This window comes from Seriola lalandi, unplaced genomic scaffold (genome assembly GCF_002814215.2).
Source record: "Seriola lalandi dorsalis isolate HSWRI2012SDOR001 ecotype SW California unplaced genomic scaffold, Sedor1 jcf7180002054542, whole genome shotgun sequence".
Lineage (NCBI taxonomy): Eukaryota > Metazoa > Chordata > Actinopteri > Carangiformes > Carangidae > Seriola > Seriola lalandi.
This window is the reverse complement of record NW_019525095.1, coordinates 310,863-328,896: the sequence shown is the minus strand read 5'-3', so window position 1 is coordinate 328,896 and position 18,034 is coordinate 310,863. Positions and strand designations below refer to the sequence as shown.

At 43.4% G+C, this 18,034-nt stretch overlaps 2 protein-coding genes across 3 annotated transcripts; one reads left to right on the top strand and one right to left on the bottom strand.

The window, feature by feature from the left end:
* Positions 1–28: 28 nt before the first annotated feature.
* Positions 29–3,853, top strand: fam78ba (family with sequence similarity 78 member Ba). Its single transcript, XM_023414755.2, has 3 exons — positions 29–1,281; positions 1,491–1,770; positions 2,445–3,853. The coding sequence occupies exons 1-3, from the start codon at positions 947–949 to the stop codon at positions 2,685–2,687; spliced, it is 858 nt and encodes a 285-aa protein (XP_023270523.1). The 5' UTR covers positions 29–946; the 3' UTR covers positions 2,688–3,853.
* Positions 3,854–4,595: 742 nt separating this feature from the next.
* On the bottom strand, positions 4,596–17,904 carry slc35a3b (solute carrier family 35 member A3b). 2 transcript variants are annotated; one of them, XM_023414752.2, is made up of 8 exons: positions 17,818–17,904; positions 13,023–13,272; positions 12,673–12,827; positions 10,882–11,004; positions 10,564–10,735; positions 6,421–6,539; positions 6,155–6,288; positions 4,596–5,467 (listed from the first exon to the last, which is right to left on the bottom strand). In XM_023414752.2, the coding sequence occupies exons 2-8, from the start codon at positions 13,228–13,230 to the stop codon at positions 5,350–5,352; spliced, it is 1,029 nt and encodes a 342-aa protein (XP_023270520.1). In that variant the 5' UTR covers positions 13,231–13,272; positions 17,818–17,904; the 3' UTR covers positions 4,596–5,349. The 2 variants fall into 2 exon arrangements, with proteins under 2 accessions (XP_023270520.1, XP_023270519.1); XM_023414751.2 differs by lacking the exon at positions 17,818–17,904 and adding an exon at positions 14,604–14,818.
* Between the last annotated feature and the right edge of the window lie 130 nt (positions 17,905–18,034).

Genomic DNA, 18,034 nt, shown 5'->3' with positions numbered 1-18,034 from the left:
CACTCGCACTTGTTATTTTTTTTCAATGCAGCGGTCGGGTGACGCCCCTCCCCTGCCTCTCCAGCATCAGCACCTCCAAACCGAACAAGGCGACCCGCGGCTCGAAGAGGATGCTCTCCGGTCCGTGATGCTCACCAGCTCGGAGGAGACACAACGATGAGACGACCAACCGAGAGACGGCTGGGTACAGTCACTGTTTTCTGCACGTTTATGCTGCCTCGCTGCCTCCATTCATGATGCACCATTCATGCATCCCCAAGAATGGAAGCCCAGAGCGAGGAAAACATTAAAATCGCCTTTTATAACCCCGCTGTCTCGCTTTTATAAGCCACATTCTCGCTCATTTGATGAAGCCTCTTTTCATGTAGGTCAAAGATATGAAGAGCCCGATTTTATCTTTTGAGGGCGCCGCGCGAATGTAGGGCTAATAATACGGTAAAGCCAAGCAAACAAAAGGCATCCAGCCCCCCTCCTCTGACGCACCTGGCTGCCCTGTCGCCACTTGACATGACAGCGCAGAGCCGGGAGCAGAGCAGCAGGATCAAGGGGCACCGACGTGCAGCCGGACGTGTGGACTCGACAAGGAGCAGAGGAGCCTCCGGACGCACGGCGGAGAAGCAGCAGCAGCCCAGGGGTGGCCGGATTGCAGTTTCTGGGGACGAGCGCCAAGGGCAGTGCGGCAGTCAGCAGGCAGACCGGGGGGAGGAGGCTGCGGAGATCTGTGATACTTCCCCCTCAGTCCCCACTGCGCTCTCACCTCCATATCATCCTGAAAATATGATGTTGGATGCTTTTAAGCTTGATCAATGGTGACTGTGATACCCCCCCCCCCCCCCCCATCATTCTCTCTCTCTCCTCTTTTCCCCCTTCCCAACCAATCAGTGATGATGGGCAATTAAAAGATTAGATCTGCTCTTCAGGCAAGGGTGGAACCCGGAGGGGACTGATGTGCATACTGGCCAGGTATCATCTGCTCCCTTCTTCTCTGGTTTTGCTCATTTTGCTTGTCGCCTGCACTATGGGCTGTATTCAGAGCATCGCATGCAAGCCCCGCATCAGACGGGAGAACATTGTGGTGTATGAGGTGTCAGCCTCTATTGACCAGTGTCCCACCATCATTGAGGAGAACTCACCGATTGTGCTCCGTTACAAGACACCTTACTTCAGGGCCTCAGCAGGAGTTGTGATGCCACCAGTGCCCCGTAATGAAACCTGGGTGGTGGGCTGGATCCAAGCTTGTACCCAGATGGAGTTCTACAACACCTATGGTGATATTGGCATGTAAGTCTGTAGAAGACACCTTCAGACTTTAACTTTTTGTTCAGTGTGTGTGTCTAGGTGGGTATGTGTTTGGATGTGCACACCTCCTTTCTGTTCTGCTCACTTACACAGACAAACTCAGAACATATAGACCACAACTCTGCCCCTGCCACTGCCAAAAAAAGCCTCTCATCCTCTCTCACTCTGTCCTCCTCCGTCCACTGCCGCAGGTCCAGCTGGGAGTTACCAGAGCTGCGAGAGGGTCGGGTCAAGGCCATCAGCGACTCAGACGGCGTCAGCTACCCCTGGTACGGCAACACCACTGAGACGGTCACTCTTACTGGCCCCACGTCCAAACCGTCCCGCCTGACCGTCAGCATGAACGACAACTTCTACCCCAGTGTGACCTGGGCAGTCCCCATCAGCAACAGCAACACGCCCATGCTGACCCACATCACCAGGGACCAGAGCTTCATCACCTGGCTGGTGGCCATGAACTCCGTCACCAAGGTTGGATAAAGAGAAACAAGTTTGTTCCCACATGCATCAAACTCATATCTTAATTATCTTCAGAAATCAAAGTGTCACAGAGTCATCAATATGTTTTACCCAGTTTGAATGGAGAACACTGACTCTTAATCTTTAGACGCTGCACCTGCATCACACACAGACTGACTGCGATCTAATCAGCTCCTCCTGCACTTTTACTTTCTGGTGTAAAGTTACAAAGTACCTCATCACTGCCTTCAACTCTGCTGAATATAACCCCTGCGATGGCTCTTGATTGCAAAGACTTCAAAAGTCAGTCCAGCATAAAATGTGTATCAAAATGCCCACAGTGTTTATGTGTTGTCTTTGTGAAGTGAAATGTTCTATCCAGGCTATTTTAGAGAAGAAGTGCTTTCCTCATTGTTGGTTAATAAGTAAAAGAACAAGAAAAGATCACACCAGTCTTTGTTGTGTTGGCTGCTCAGTGCAGAAATGAGGGTTCAGGGGACAAAAAACTGGCATTAAAATTCTGTATCTTAGTCAAACGTTCCTCTGTGTTCAAATGAAATGATTATATAATTCATTAGGATGCACATTAACTACACATCTATTAGCAGTAGAGGACAAAACGAATAATCAACTTCGGCCTTATACAGTGTTGATGATATTAATTTAATGCTGCTCTCCTCTTCCAGGAGCGTATCGTGTTGCAGACGGTGCGGTGGCGGATGCGGGTGGACATCGCCGTGGATCCAGACATGCCTCTGGGCTCTCGGGCCTCGTTGATGGGTCGTCCCTACCAGGAGCAACCGCACATCCTCAACTACCAGGAGCCCATACCTCCCAACGCGCTGGGGAGGCCAAACGCCAACGACGCCCAAGTGCTAATGTGGAGGCCACGGAGAGGGGCTCCACTAGTGGTCATACCGCCAAAATAAGAGGGTCAAGTGGTTACGCAGACAGCCAAGTCGAATTGTTCCCTCTTGCAGAAAAAGGGCCAGTGAAGGTGAAGTCATGAAGCCTATCAAAGAAGAGACAACTGATGGTTTCTCTGCTCTCAAGACGCCAGCAGCTCATTACCCCTAAGAGATTAAAGTGGACCATTAAACAAGCCAGAGAGGATATTACATCACAGAATGGTGTCAGAAAAAAAAAGTCTACAATGAACTAGTGTCAAAGGCCTGGAGTTGCATCAATGCTTGTTTGGCCCCTGACAAGTTTTGGACTGTATCGAAAGAGATCTGCCTGCCTTTTAGCGAAGAAGGAACACTGTTTTTAGACGTACCACAGAGGTATTAGTCCACAACGAGAACTGCATCCTGCATCCTTATGTAGATCTTATTGCATGAGAGAGTGAGAGAGACAAAAAAAACTGTCCTTGAGAAGTTTAAGAATAGCATTTGTTTTGTATAACTTGATACCTGAAGACATTTTGATTGAAAAGTCAGCCAAAAAAAAAACAACTAAAAAAAACAACAACCTACGGCTGGTTAAACCTCGTCAGTGCCAATAAAGGCCTTTCAGCACACTCAGTACCAGAGTTAAAGGATGTATTCAGAAAATTTAAGAGACAAAATTATTATATTATTATATATGAATCTTTTTAGGTTAAGATGAAACTCATACATCCATCAGATTGTATTAAGAGCACCCACTTGGCATAAAAGTCTGGAAGAAAAAGACATCTGCTGTAGTTTTCACTGGAGTTTTGCTAATACACCAAACTTATGCACAGACATATTTTCAAGTCTCTGTAGTGCAGCTGATATTGTATTCAGATTGGGTGACAAACCATCAGAGATGAGCTGGACCTGTTACCACATTAAATAAATAATGTCAGCGATGCTTTCAATGAGTGCAGTGTAAATGACTTGGAACCGTGCCATACAACAAATTTAAAACAAGAGTGTGATAGCAGCGAGGGCCACGTCGTATATCATCGCTGAAATGGGGCCGAACTGTACTCAGAACAAGGGTAGATTTGATGTGGCACTAATCAGGCCATGTTGCACTACAGAGTTACATAAATCTTCCTACAGTCAGGGAAATCTAAATGTACTCTTAACAGTTTCCTTGATGTGGAATTAAACCAGACTGAATTTTGGCAAGGATTGATTTGGGATATGTGCCATTTTTTTTTTTAAAAACACTGGTTCAATGAGCTCACACCACATCTCATATCTCCTCATATCACTGACATCAATTATTTTGCAGCAGGTTTCTGCAGACAATCACAGATGAAGGCCATACTGTGTCATCAGTCCAAGTCTGTGCCTGCCACTCCACACACGAGTCACATGACTCATCCTCCATCTGTGCTTCTCTCCAGGTTCACGCCTCACCTTCCCATCTGCCTGCTCTTTTCCTCCCCATCACGTCCACCTCAACACACACCACGTCCGTACTAAATATTCTCATTTGCTCTGAAATCTACAACTATGCAAAGATTGTGACAAAAAAAAAAAAACAGCAAGAAAAAAATGGCAAAATAATTTGTTCATCTGCCTCAATTCTGTTTTTGTCAGGGTCATCGTTGAATAAAAATGTCTGTTACCACCCTGTAAAATACTCAGAGGTTAAACTAGGTTATATTAATTCAGTGTCTACAGTTGTTGCTGCACCGCAGCTCATTCAGCCATCTGTTGCTATAGAGACTGGTTTGGTTTTTCTGAGTGCACTGCAACTGGAACTGGAAAAACAGTTCAAAATATTCATGGGTGTGCCTACCTCTGTGTGTATGCATTAGCATGTGTGTGTATGCGTATGAGGGTGCACACATACACACGTACAGCTCCGTTTCATCCATTCATTTCACTTTGAAGTAACAAACGACATCAAGGCAGAGCTGGTTGTTTCAGCATAAAAGATGCCTTAATTTATTCATTTGTTCTTAGATTACTTTGCATTTAAATAACATTAAAATGAGAGCTTTTGATATAAATAATGAGACTGAGAGCAGCAAGGTCAAAGCAGTCACATCCCATTTTATCTCATCTCATATAAAAAAGGACATTCAGCATCTTTGAACAGAGGTAACCCCTCCTCTTTGCAGCAAGTTTGCTCTTCATTCCGCCACTAGATGGAAGCTCTGTCAAGGATTTTTCTCCTCTTTGAGGCAGGCGCTATCACTGTCATTAACACCCTTTTTGGTTTGTAAATACATCCCTTCTCCCATATCATATGACACATACAATTAACTTGACTGAAATAGATAACTATAAAATAACATTTCCCAGCATTCATGTGGCCGTGGTTTCATCCTGGTCCCTTTAAACTGCAAGTACATTTTTATTAGACAGTTCTGTCACAGAGTATGTTTGTTTTACTGCAACAATGTGTGTTGACATGTCAAGCTCCACAGTTCACCTGTAAGTGTTTCATGAGAGAAAAATGTATTTCACATTACTGACCCCCATCTTTTGTGCAAATCAGTATTTTCCTACAGGAGAGATGGGGCGCATCCAGTTTTAACAGTCGCGAGTCAATTGGCAGTAACCGGTTCGATCATCTCCACATTTCCCACATTTTCAATTTCCACGTGCCAAAGTGGCCGTCACAGTTCATAGAGTCCCGCTCTACGCTGTCCTGGGCGGCGTCTCCTCAGGTAGCAGAGTTCACTGAGGTCTCTGTCTTGTTGGTGCTGCCACTGGCAGGTTTGCTCTCGTAGCCGTACAGAAATGTGGCAGCAATAACCAGCACTGCCCCTACGAAAAATACCCTGAGAGAAAGACAGCAACAGGAACAGGACAAAAAAAGCGTTACAAGTGGATTCAATAAACAAACAACTGCGCTCTCAGTTCATATCATGCAAGCAACAGTCTACATCCAGCAGCTGCGTGAGGTTGTACTTAGCCACAGGGCGCTTAGTTCAACATCAGCATGGTAAACAATGACAATGCTATCTCAGATGTTCAGCTGGTAAAATGTTTACCATGTTCACCATTTTAGCTTAGCATGTTAGCATGCTAACATTTCTTAATTACCTCTACACATAAAGTACAGCTGAGGCTGATGGGAATGTTGTCAGTTTTGCAGGTATTTGATCACAAACCAAAGTATTGGACAATCCAAATTTTGATCTGATGATGGTGCTAGAGAAGTCCGTCAGTTACAGGATGATTATCAAACTAAACTAAACTAAATGTCTGAGCTGAACTTAATCGCAATTCATAGTTGAGATATTTCATTAAAAACCATGGATGGAAACCTGATGGTGGCACTAGAGGAAAAGTCAGGAAATGTCTGTACATATTTCCATACCAATAATTCAATAGTTGTTTAGACATTTCAGTTTGGACCACAGTCGTGGATTGATCATATAACTGACTGACAGACATGGTTAAAGAAGCAAAGAGAAATTAGAACCAAGCCTTGGGGGAGTGTACATGAGCGTGTGTGTGTTTACCGAGTGGGATTAAAGTCCTCCAACAGGAAATATGAAATGAGAGTGGACATGATGATGGACAGAGAAGTGGCGAATCCTTTGAGGATGTTGTCTGCATATTTAATGACCACTGCGACCACCAGCCCGCCCAGAGCCTGCAGACAGAGAACAGAGTTTTAAGCAGTCTTGCATTCAGGCAAAAACTCGACATGAAGACAAACCTGCATAAAAAAACATATGCATTTTAACATCAGCTTCACATATACACAAATGTATTTTGACCAAACCTGTAAGACAACAACGGTGCAGGTAATAGTGTTGTAGCCCTGAAACATTCCCGACTCTCTCACCCTCTGGCCGTCATACACGAGCATTCCTAAGAAGCCAAACACAAAGCCGAACAAACCTGGGAGAGACGAGAAGAGACAGAGATGAGGTTTCTGTTGGACAAATAGCAGCTTCTACCGTTCTTGTTCAAAATTTAAAACATCGCAAAGGTCGACAGGAAATCATTAAGACTGACAAAAGGCAAGAGCAGAGAAACAAAGACATGATGACATGAGGTCACTAGCTGAACTGTAGTTTAGAGTTTCAACCAGACAGATGTCCTTAGAAGTTGTTTCACTGCATCTAACTGCTGGCACTAGAGGTCTCTCTCTCTCTCTCTCTCTCTGTCACACACACACACACACACACACACACACACACACACACACACACACACACGCAGGAGAGCAAAAGAGTCAATGTGTAATCTTTTAACCCCTCGCCCTCTGACTGTGCCTCTGGCAGTCATAAAGTAAGTCGACCTCATTTAGACAAACTTCTTCTGACTGAGGATGTTGCCAAACCAAACTTTAGTTGTTGTGTCTTTTCTGTTTTAAACCAGTTTATAACATTTTTTTTCTAATGTAAGTTCTTGTGTTCATTGAGGGGATCACACACTGCATGAACTTTTGTATGGATATTGTTGTTCTTTGTGAAAACTGTGCACTGCTTTGCGAACAACATGCCCTGGTCCTCCTCAAGAAGAAGAAGAAGAAGAAGAAGAAGAAGAAGAAGGCCTTCAAAGACCAGGGTCAGGTAGAGAGGGACCTCAGACTCTTGCGAAAGGCTAAGGAATCCTACAGGAGGAAGAGGCAAAAGCCGTGTTACAATCCTGCAGGTGTGCAAGAATAAAAGAAACAACTACACTACAGCAGCTGAAACAAAAATAACACACCACCTGCTGCACCACTCTTACCTGTCAAAATAAAACACACTCAGGCTGCTGACCATAAGACGTACCGCTCAATGATTGAAGCATCTACATGTGGTGCTGAAAGCGAAGTATGAAGCTAACAAAAAAACACATGAGTTCACTTCCAGAGCTGACTATCACACGTATCACATGAGTTAACTTTGGAATAGAAAGGCACAGAGACGGTCTGCTCACATTAAATCACAGCTGCAAATGGTAGTTTCACAAAGCCACTTGAACAATGTGATTGGCAGCTGGAACCAGTCAAAAAAACAAAACAAAAAACAAAAAAATAAAACAGGGAATACTGAGCTCAAACACAAGTGGCCTGTCTAGCACTTTAACCAGGGAGGAATCCCCCTGGAGGAGCGGCTGACATGTTGATCAAGGAAAAAACTGCCCCACAATGAAACTGTGAAACACAATACTAAAGGCGGCCCGGCCGAAAACAGTTGCAGGAGAATAACATGAGGGAGGTGTTGGATGGTATGTACTGACAAATAGATGGTAATGTGGAGAGAGCAAACTAGTTCAGCCTTTTCTATAACTGGTTCCACTGCCCTGTTCCAGCTTTTAACAGCTGCTGAGTGTCTAGCCATCAGCCCCACACCTCTGCCGTTAACTGCTCATGCACCCTGCCCCCCAGGCTGCCAGCACAGATAACACAGCCCCCCCTCTCCCCCCTCCTTTCATATATCATCACTGCTGTGGAGACCAGGAAACACAGCGTGGCCAAGACTACTGCAGGCCTGTGCCGCTGAGCTCAGGGGGAACCCCTTCAGCACCTCAGTGAGGGTCTCCACACTGTGGAAGAAATCATGCCTCAGCCCCGTGCCTAAGGAAGTGTGGCTCAGCGTGCTAAATGACTTGATTTCTCCAGTGCCTTTAACACCATACAGCCCCTCTCACTGAGTGAAAACCTGGCCAGGATGCAAGTGGACCCACACATTATGACCTGGAACGCAGATGACCTCACTGGCAGACTAAATCAGGCTGAGGGACTGCACATCAGAGACTGTGGTTAGCAGCACTGGACTGGAGCACCACAAGGGACGGTCTTCCTCTCCCTTTACATATTGGGCTTTAAGTACATCTCAGAGACCGGCTACACGCAGACGTTCCTGGATGACACTGCCAGTGTGGGGTGTATCTGGGGTGCACAGGAGGCTGGGTGGGTGAGGGCAGCATTAAAAAAGAGAGAGACGCGATGCAGCTGGATAAGCTGGTCAGGCGAGCTGTGGTCAGCATGAGGATGGATTCTCTCTGGTGACTGCGGCAGAGAGAAGCAGCCTCTGCAAACTGCTGTCTATCATGGACAATGACAGTGACCCACCGCACGTCACCATAATGAAGCAGAGGAGTGCGTTCAGTGGTAAACTGCTGTCACAGAGCTGCTCAACGGACAGACTCCAGAGACCCTTTGTCCCTGGAGCCATCAGGCTCGTCAACTCTCGTACTCGGCCTGATGCTCTGCTCTCTGTTTTTAATGTCACTGTTCATTATCTATCTGATCAAATGTATCATTTAACTTGTCAGAGAGGACGTTCCAAGAATTACTCTGTTGTTATTACATTACAAACAACTTCAGGTCAAAGGCAATTGTATTTGCTTGTGATTTACATGTTTTACAATCACCTTACAACAAAATTTTATCGGACAGCTTTTCCTAGTTTTATGTTTTATTTCTCTTAAAATTCCTCTGTATCAGTTTTTAAACCGTTTTCTCTTTTCTTTGAAACCTATTGATTTTATTTCGTTGCTGCCTTTGTCAAGAACTTAGACCTTGAAAAGTGCTCTATAAATACAGATTATTATTATTATTATTATTATTATTATTATAGGGATGAATGAGCAATTCTTCACCACCAAAGGCTTGAACAATGAACAACTTAATAACAGCCACACCAACGCTGTCTCTTCTCTTGAAGTTTAGCAACACTGAACAAATATTATGCCTTTGAACTTCAATGCAACAGGAAACCCAGTGTCGTTGACACACCTAACGCTGGCTAACCTGTCTGTAGAGAATTTGACTAACCTGAGGGGCCAGATGGTTCGTGAGAAACCAGCTGCCTTGCCAGGTTAGAATTTGAGGATTGATGTCCAGACTAAAAGCAGACCTCTTGAATTAGTCTTAAAACTCATAATATGTATCTCGCAATTATGTCTAACCTCTCTTGGCCAGGAAACCTGTCTGGCTTGTGATGCAACTATTTCAGTAATCGTTGCTGGCGTTACTGACATGGCTGTGGCAGAATTGGATCCCATTCATTTATCAAGTTGTATGAATGTTATATTCCCTTTCCAGTTCCATATCTGACCCCTGGAAAATATACTTTAAGGAATTTAATACACTTAAGTCTTTGCTTGTTCTTTGTTTATGCTCCCAACAATTGATGGATCAATTTGTTCTCAATGCATAAACACTAATTCAGTTTCTGCCTCAGTGTGGAGTGATGAGGTGGTTTGTTGATGACTGATTGCGGGCAGCATCTAGTGAGCATGTGGAAAACGTCGGCTGCTTCAGTGTAAATGTTTTCTGTGGCAGGTTTCATTTTTCCCTTCAGTGTACACAAGCAGTGTTCAGTGAAAACCTCCCCTGCACACTGAGCGGAGAGCTCGTACTGACAGCTGTCTAAGCAGCTAAACCCTCAGCAGTGAACAGTCACTGTAGCTGTCTTATTCTCTCCTAACATGTTTATTAAGGAATTAATAATGGATGCAAATTCAGTGTTATGAATACTAAAATCTCCACTGGTTTTCTTAATGATCTTTCTCTTTGAAAGGGGATAAAACAAAGTATTGCAGAGAATTTTTTTTTTTAATAAAACAGCAAATGAGAAAAACTTCCTTATCTCAACATGGGAGTTGGCCATAAAGAGGAACATATCATGAAGGCTGTGTGATAAGAAGAGCCATGTTGCAAAACTTTTATTTTTAGTTTTTACGGTTGATTGGGACATTACTGACAAAAACAGTCTTCATTCTCACTGTTTGTCTTCACCTTCAACACATTCATATCTTTATATATGTGAAGGAAGCAGTGAAGTTTGCAAATGACCATGAATTTCTGTTGGTGTGACAGGGGGAGGGTTGGGGTTGTGAAAATAGCCAAAACACCTGTAAATCTCAGTTAGACAAAACCCTTGTTCGATATTATCTCTCTTACCCAGAGGTCATAGCCACTCACCCAGCTGTATGTTACGGACCCACACACTCTGTTTAGTCTCCTTGAGGATTTTTTCAAAGTAAACTCCTGCAAAGCCACTGGACACACAGGCCATCAGCACGGCCATCAGCCCCGCAAACTGGGAGCCTGTCGACAGGACCTTGTGCTCGGAGTCACCAGACTCTGTGGGCCACTGTGGAAGTTAAAACATCGGGTCAAATATAATGCGCAGGGACAGCAAATCCATCTGGTGATTGAATAAAGTCATATTCATCATACAGAAACAAACAACAGCTACTCATGTGTATTTGTTAACACAGTTTCAGTGTCTGCTGGTACCTGCACTAGAGTGACTCCAGCCATGAGGAGGAGCAGGGAGAGCCACTGGTAGAGGCCCAACCTCCTCCCCAACATGGAGACGGAGAACAGCGCTGTGGTGAGGATCTTCAACTGGTATGTGACCTTGGTGGAGAACAGCACAAACACAAAAAGTAAGGTCGTCAAATATGACAAGAGAATATCAAACACACATCCAAAGTAAGCCTAGAACGGTGACCATAGAGAGCTGAAGTCTGCCCCTCCTGTAGCCACAACCCATTACAAGCAAGTTGTTCAAATGACTTCTAATGGAGGGTTTCTCTAAAAGGCTGAAACCATAGGCTGTATATAGAAACTGAAACATGATACTGTCGTTTTTTATCCAAACACAAAGATAAATGAATATTCACTACTGTACTGGATTTGAACACCCTAATTTTAAATAAGAAAAAATCTAATATATCCCAAAATATTACCTTATCATTTCCACATTTCTTGCCTGTACTGTAGTGGAACCCAATAGAATATTCAATCAATATATGCAAAAATCCACAGAGCTATAGGGTTTAATGGTACGTACTGCCTTCAAATATAACTAATGAGTTTGTATTTTATAAAAAGGGACGTCAAGAACACACTACTCTTGGTGTCTGTGCAGTTTAAGTTGTGAGAAAGCAAATTGCTATGTGACTAAAAGTAGAAACTAACATGGTCATGTTCTCTTTTCAAAAATGTAAATGTTTTTGCTACATATCAGTGTCATGCTAGGAACTAAGAAAGTAACTGGGCTCCAACATCCAAAGCAGTAGTTATGATACCACTGATATCACTCTCATGTCTGTGTGCTAAGTACTGGTAGACATAGCTAGCCAGCATAAAGACAATACACAGGGAGGAACCGATAGACTGGCTTTGTCCTAAGGGGAAAACATCCACCTACCAAAATTTGTTTAATTGATGCAAGAACCACAGTGTGAAAACTACAAATTGCACACACACACACACACACACACACACACACACACGCCGGAGAAAAGCTCCTCCCCGCAGATCATGACACACATGGTCCTTTTAACTGCATTGTTGCATAAGAAACGCCGCCCCACTTATCCATGAAAAGCATAAAAAGCTCTACATTATAAATTCATGAGCTTATTATAAAGATCATTTCTACAAAATTGCTTGTTGATTGGTGGAGAAATGCACTTCAGGGCTGAAACCAGTTTACAGTGGCTTCTCAGTTTTACACTAGGTTTCTTGCCTTTTCCCCCTGCTCTCACGCTTTATGCTAAGCTAAGCTAACTGCTAGCTGCAGCTTCCTGAGCGCAAGAAATTAAGAATGTATCACTTATCTAATCTCTCAGCAAGAAAGCAATTAACTGTATTATCCAAAATGTCAGTTCTTCACAGCTCATGAACTCTGAGCTACAGTATTACAACATCGGCATGGCACCATATCCGTCAGTTAGACACAGTACACACAATTTAAAAACACTATTTCTCAGGAGTTTTCCTTTTTTTTTTTTTTTTGGTCTGATGTAAAAACTTATCATCAGAATTAAACTCCTTTGTAACAATAATTAAAAACCAAACACTTTATAGTCCACATGGGGTCAGTGCTTGATACTAGTATCTCTAAATGTAATTTGATGGCAATTACACATCAGATAGGGATTTAAAATATATATATATATATTTCAGCCTACTAAGTGCTTTAAATTCATGACTGCAGGACGACTGGAAACTCTACTGATATCAGTTCAATTACACAAACACATGCAGTGAACTTGAACCAGTGCATTAATGTGTAACCTGGTAGGTGGCTGCGTCCAGGTTGGATAAGGCAACATAGAGCAGATTGTTCTGCAGTGTGTAGATCCCTGCAGGAATGGCCAGCTTCAGAGTCTCCATGGGCTTGCTGACAACCTCCTCCTTCAGCAGCTGCTTCATTGCCTGCACACTGAAATCTGGCAGAGACAGAGAGTGTGTTGTCAGTAATGTAACCTGGGGACCACCCATGGAGTGAAGAGACAAACAGGAGATACAGAAAGGTGGAGGTACATTTATACGAGACCTTGGACGAGTAGTGCCACCCGGAAAACGGAGTAAAAAAAACAAACATGTGAACTCCTCACACACGCTACTCGCAACTTTCTACTCACTGTTCTCCCTGAAGACGAGGAAGGTGCAGACAAGGATCTTGAGCACCTCAGCCGACACCACGGCGGAGGAGGCCAGGTAGCGGGGACCATCTTCCTTTAGGGTGCGGGAGTATCGCATGGTGAGCACCAGAGAGGTGGTCTGCAACACCAGCACCCCCAGAGACAAATACTTCAGCCTCAAGTGTGTGTGTGACGAATACATGACCATTGTGGAGGAGTCTGTGTCCAATTCAGCAGACGACGATGGAGCCTTTAGGAGAGACAGAAAGAGAAAGAGACAGATAGAGTGAAGGCAAAACAGGCATTAGACAGTCTGAAGAGTCTGAGGAAGAGAGTGACTGCGGAGCGACCGGGAGTGCTGTTCAGTAGTTGAAAGGTAGTTAAAGGGAAAGTTAATAGGTCCAGCCTGAGGCAGTGCCGGGCATTCCTGTGACCGGCCTGCAGTCCTGGAGCAGCAGGAATACAGACTCACTATAAAAGTGATGGGGGGGGCTGACAGAGGGAAAACCATGTATTTTACAGTAAAACTCAAACTCAGCTGTCACATTTTCTATACTTCACAAATCTGTCCTCCAAAAACAGAAACAACCTGCTGATGCAGGAAGGATGAACTGGTAAATCATTGGTGAAGCTGAAACTGCAAGTGACCACCAGTTTGTCTACACCGAAAGTAGTGAAGTGATTTGCACTAAACTTGGTGGAGGGATGGGCCATGGGCCAGGGAAGAACCCATTTTATTTTAGGTGCAGATCCGGTTAAAGAGGTAGATCCAGGAATTTTTTTATGAATAATTTCCTTAACATTGTGAGAGCATTTTTCAAAACTTCTGAATGTCGCAGTAACTATGGATCTTGAGGTAAAAAAAAAAAAAATCTGACAATTATCTGGATCTGGTGGAAGAAAATGTTTCGCCTTGGCAGCAGAGGAATGCGCTCTACAAGTTTTATCATTTTTTTATCCTTCATTTCCTTCAAATTGTGAGAAAGAACATTTTTTTGACATTTTTGTCAATTTCTCTGGAAATAATTTATGAATCCTGATGTAAAAAAATCAGACATGATAACAGTGTTGAGATCTGTGACTTTTACAACTGTACAATTTGATGCAGATCCAAATAATAACCTGGACCTCACAGACAGGTGAGGGCTTGTTTGGTCTTGGCAGAGGTATGTGCTCTAACTGAGGGCTACTCTGGATTTACAGCTCTATTTACTAGTTGCTATTCAGATTAAGATTTTACATAAAAAACATACATTGTTAAATGATTACAATAATACACTTTTACTCATAACAAAGGGCAGAACTTTAACTTGTTAGGGAGCATTTGTACGTAGTTGTTATGGTACTTTTACTTACGTACAGGATCTGAATTCGTCTACCACTGGCACACACATGCAGACTTATGTTGTGTAACAAAATATCAAAGACGGAGTAAAACAGTAATAAACAAGTTTGATATCATTTTGTATCCGATCTATTAGCCCTCAGCAAAACAGCAACAAGAGAGCTCATTGTCTAGCTGTTATTCATAACCCTACCCTGCATGAATGGTTCGGTTGAGAGTGATGAGATAATCATTACCAGTCTCATAACTCCAGCGAAGCCGTACTCTCTTCTGTGTTTTGCCTTACATTTCCTGACTGAAGCATCTTAATTCTGAACAGCCACTTCCACTTTTCTTCGTCACCTCATCAACATGCATCCCACTCTCAAAAGTAATTGTGCGTAGAGGGCAGAAACTTTAAAGAGGCAGACCATACTGGGTTTCTGCAGCAGAGTCACTTGTAGAGTGACAGAGTCTGCCCTTCGATCAGTGGGAGGAACTGAGGGAACTCTGGTTCTGATTAGATGAAACTGCAGGGTGGGACGGCTCAGGTGGACGGTTTGCATTGTATGGTCATTAACTAGCGCCTGCCAACACCCCTGCCACTGTTAGACACCTCTGCGCCGGCTCTGACTGCCCATAACTTAGTTTGCATTTCATTCCCACTGTTACTTTAAATTATTATTCGCTTATTTGGAGCACACAGAGAAGTTATTTAGTGAAAATAATAGGAGAGAATGAATAAATCTGCGCTCCCTTCTACTGGAGACAAAGTCCAGTGAGCCACGTCATAAAAGGGTTGTATAGTTTTATTCTATGGTGAGCAATGCACTTTGTAAACAGCGGAGGTAAAACAAACCACAGAGTGTTGACAGAACAAGAGGTGTGGTGTGTTCAAAACAAGGACTTCCTTATGTAGCAGCTCTGCTCAGCAGAGGGGCATGGCTGCACAAGCCCACCCCTGTGTGTGTGTGTGTGTGTGTGTGTGTGTGTGTGTGTGTGTGTGTGTGCATGCGTGTGTGTGTGTGTGTGTGTGCGTGTGTGTGTGTGTGCATGCGTGTGTGTGTGTGTGCATGCGTGTGTGTGTGTGCGTGTGTGTGTGATTCCACACACCGACAAACTCTCCTCCCTCTCTCTCTCTTCACACATATCAAGGACAATATCGACTTTCATTTTCAGTTGCCAGCGGTGCACTTGTTCATTAAATCATCTGCTGTAATTTACGTGAGACAGCTGTAAGAATAATGAATATTTAACCTCAGAGCTAATGTTCTCAGCATCAGTAAATGAGATGTGTGTCTCACTCTAAAATGATCCAGATTGTCGTCCCATGTCGTCAAAGTAAGTTAAGCACAGTGTGCTGTTTATTACGTTACAGAGATTTAAAGTGAGAGACACTGCGCAGTATTTCTAGTTACTCTTCAGATTAAGATTTTACATACAAAATATATGGTAAATTTATAAGAGAGGAGGCATCGCTATAAACTTTTCAACAGTATATAAAGCAGTTAAAATTAGCTCCACCTCAGCCAACAAGAACATTAAAATACTGCTGACATTTCCATACATCAATAATAATAACAGAATCAATAATATAATATAACACTAACAGGGCAGGTCTGCATAATGAGTAACATAGTTTCACTCTTAAACTTTAAGTATTTTGTTGTTAATACTGTAATCTTACTTTTTTTGACTTTTACTTCTCCATACTTCTGCCACCACCACAGACTATTTCACACTGTGCCAACATGATGCCACCAGAATAACACCACCGGCCCCTTAAAGTTACCAACCACTTTATAATCTCAACACCATTAAACATGTCACACATGATTACTCTGATGTGAGCCTACACAGAGCTTTCTTCCCCGTGGCGTCCTACTCACCTGGCTTAGTTAATGTAAAGGATACTCTCCTACAGTAGGAGGGACAGTGACTCAGAGAGGGGAGAGACTCCCATATTGTTCTCCGCAAATCAGCTCCAACAGGCTCTGACAGAGATGCACGAACCTCCTCCATAAAAACCTGACGGACTGGAAGAGTGATCGGCCTCGCAGCAAATATCGGTATCTGACACACCCTGCTCTCCTCAGGAAACAGGAGAGGTGAGGAAAAGCACTTTCAGGTGTTAGATTTAAATGTCAATAGTCACATCAAACTGGTCACTTCATCTACTCAATACCATCTAAAAAATGATGCAATAAAAGCTTAACCATGTCTGTATTTTCAGTATATTATATTACTGCATTGGTCTATTCATAGGGCTTTCAAATAAAAAAGGTCTTTGACAACTCTGTCTTATTCAGAAAGCTGCTGCTGGGGTCCTGACAAACGAAATACCACCACATCTCACCAGTTTTAAAATCCTCACACTGGCTACTGGTCGCTCAGAGAACTGACTTCAAAATCTTGCTGCTCATCGAATCACCTCTGTGGCCAAATTACATCTCTGACATGCTCCCAGCTGATATTATACAAGCCCCAACTCTGACCGAAGCTCTGTCAAAGCTAAAAACCTTTACACTGTCTATTCTACCCAGTAATGCCTAAAAACTCATCTTCTTATCTTAGCTTTTAAATAGCCTTCATGTTAATTATCATCTACTTTTTAGTCACTAAGTAATGTTTTACCTTAAGCACATTGAATTGCTCTGGTGAATGAAATGTGCAATACAAATAAAGCTGCTTTGCCTCCCGAAGCAGATGAAGCATCAGGTAACATACGAAACAGATCGGTGACAGACTCGGGTCAAAGAAAGCAGTGTCTGTGGTCCTGCTGAGGGTGGGGCCTCCACCCTTGGGACAGAGAACTCAGTATGCAGGACAAGGTAACTCTGCAGTAGTGAGGTAAACAGGTCTTAAATGTAAAGATGTTTCAGATCTCAAATGAAACTGAAATCCTGGGAACGTGTTAAAATGGAATTACAACCCAACAAGCCCTGCACCCTGAGCGGCCCACGGCCGGTGACGTGGATGTGTGCAGTGAAAGCACAGCTGGGTGGCTCCTATCACCAGGAATCATTTGTGTGGTTGTTTTATTGGGAGTTTACCTGAGCAAATATTTAACATCACAACATGATCAGGATGTGGGTCCGTCAGAAGGCAAATCAAAGTAGGGCAGTGAATGAATGGATGAATGCAAGAATGAATGAATGAATGAATGAATGAATGAATGAATGAATGAATTCCAGCAGCAGTTTTTCTATAAGCCCACATATCTAATGAGTCTGATTGCTGTTGGTTGCTGTCTACTGCTGAACGTAGCATTTAATCAATCTGCCCCTGAAGAGGGTTTGACAGATGGTCCAGACTAACAAGATTACCTCTCACAGATGTCTCTGCAGACAGGATAACTCATGTGTTTATCTAGTATTTAACCTGTGTTTTGTAAAGGGATTGAGAGACTAACTTCTCCCCTCTGTGTCTGAAACAGCCACCTCTCAAACTCTCCATCACACAGTAACTTACCTGTTGGAGCGGGTCTCAGTTGAAGACGTGGACGGCAGTCTGCGGACACTCCTCCGCTGGATAGAAATATCCTTTTGGCTCTTCTCTCTGTTTATTACAACACACTTCTCTCTGTTTATTACAACACATAAAATTAAGTCACAGGAAGTCTCTCACAGCGAAAAGTGGAAAGTTGTTGCGGTATACCTTAAATATAGGCTCCACTGGGAACGGACTC

Bases quoted from the DNA above. Each gene is read 5' to 3' on its own strand.
- fam78ba (XM_023414755.2), top strand. From the start codon at position 947: ATGTGCATACTGGCCAGGTATCATCTGCTCCCTTCTTCTCTGGTTTTG. The intron at 1,282-1,490 runs GTAAGTCTGTAG...CCACTGCCGCAG, and splicing joins ACCTATGGTGATATTGGCAT to GTCCAGCTGGGAGTTACCAG. The intron at 1,771-2,444 runs GTTGGATAAAGA...CTCCTCTTCCAG, and splicing joins CCATGAACTCCGTCACCAAG to GAGCGTATCGTGTTGCAGAC.
- slc35a3b (XM_023414751.2), bottom strand. The intron at 12,828-13,022 runs GTGAGTAGAAAG...TGTCTCTGCCAG, and splicing joins CCTCGTCTTCAGGGAGAACA to ATTTCAGTGTGCAGGCAATG. The intron at 10,736-10,881 runs GTACCAGCAGAC...TAACTTCCACAG, and splicing joins CTGGAGTCACTCTAGTGCAG to TGGCCCACAGAGTCTGGTGA.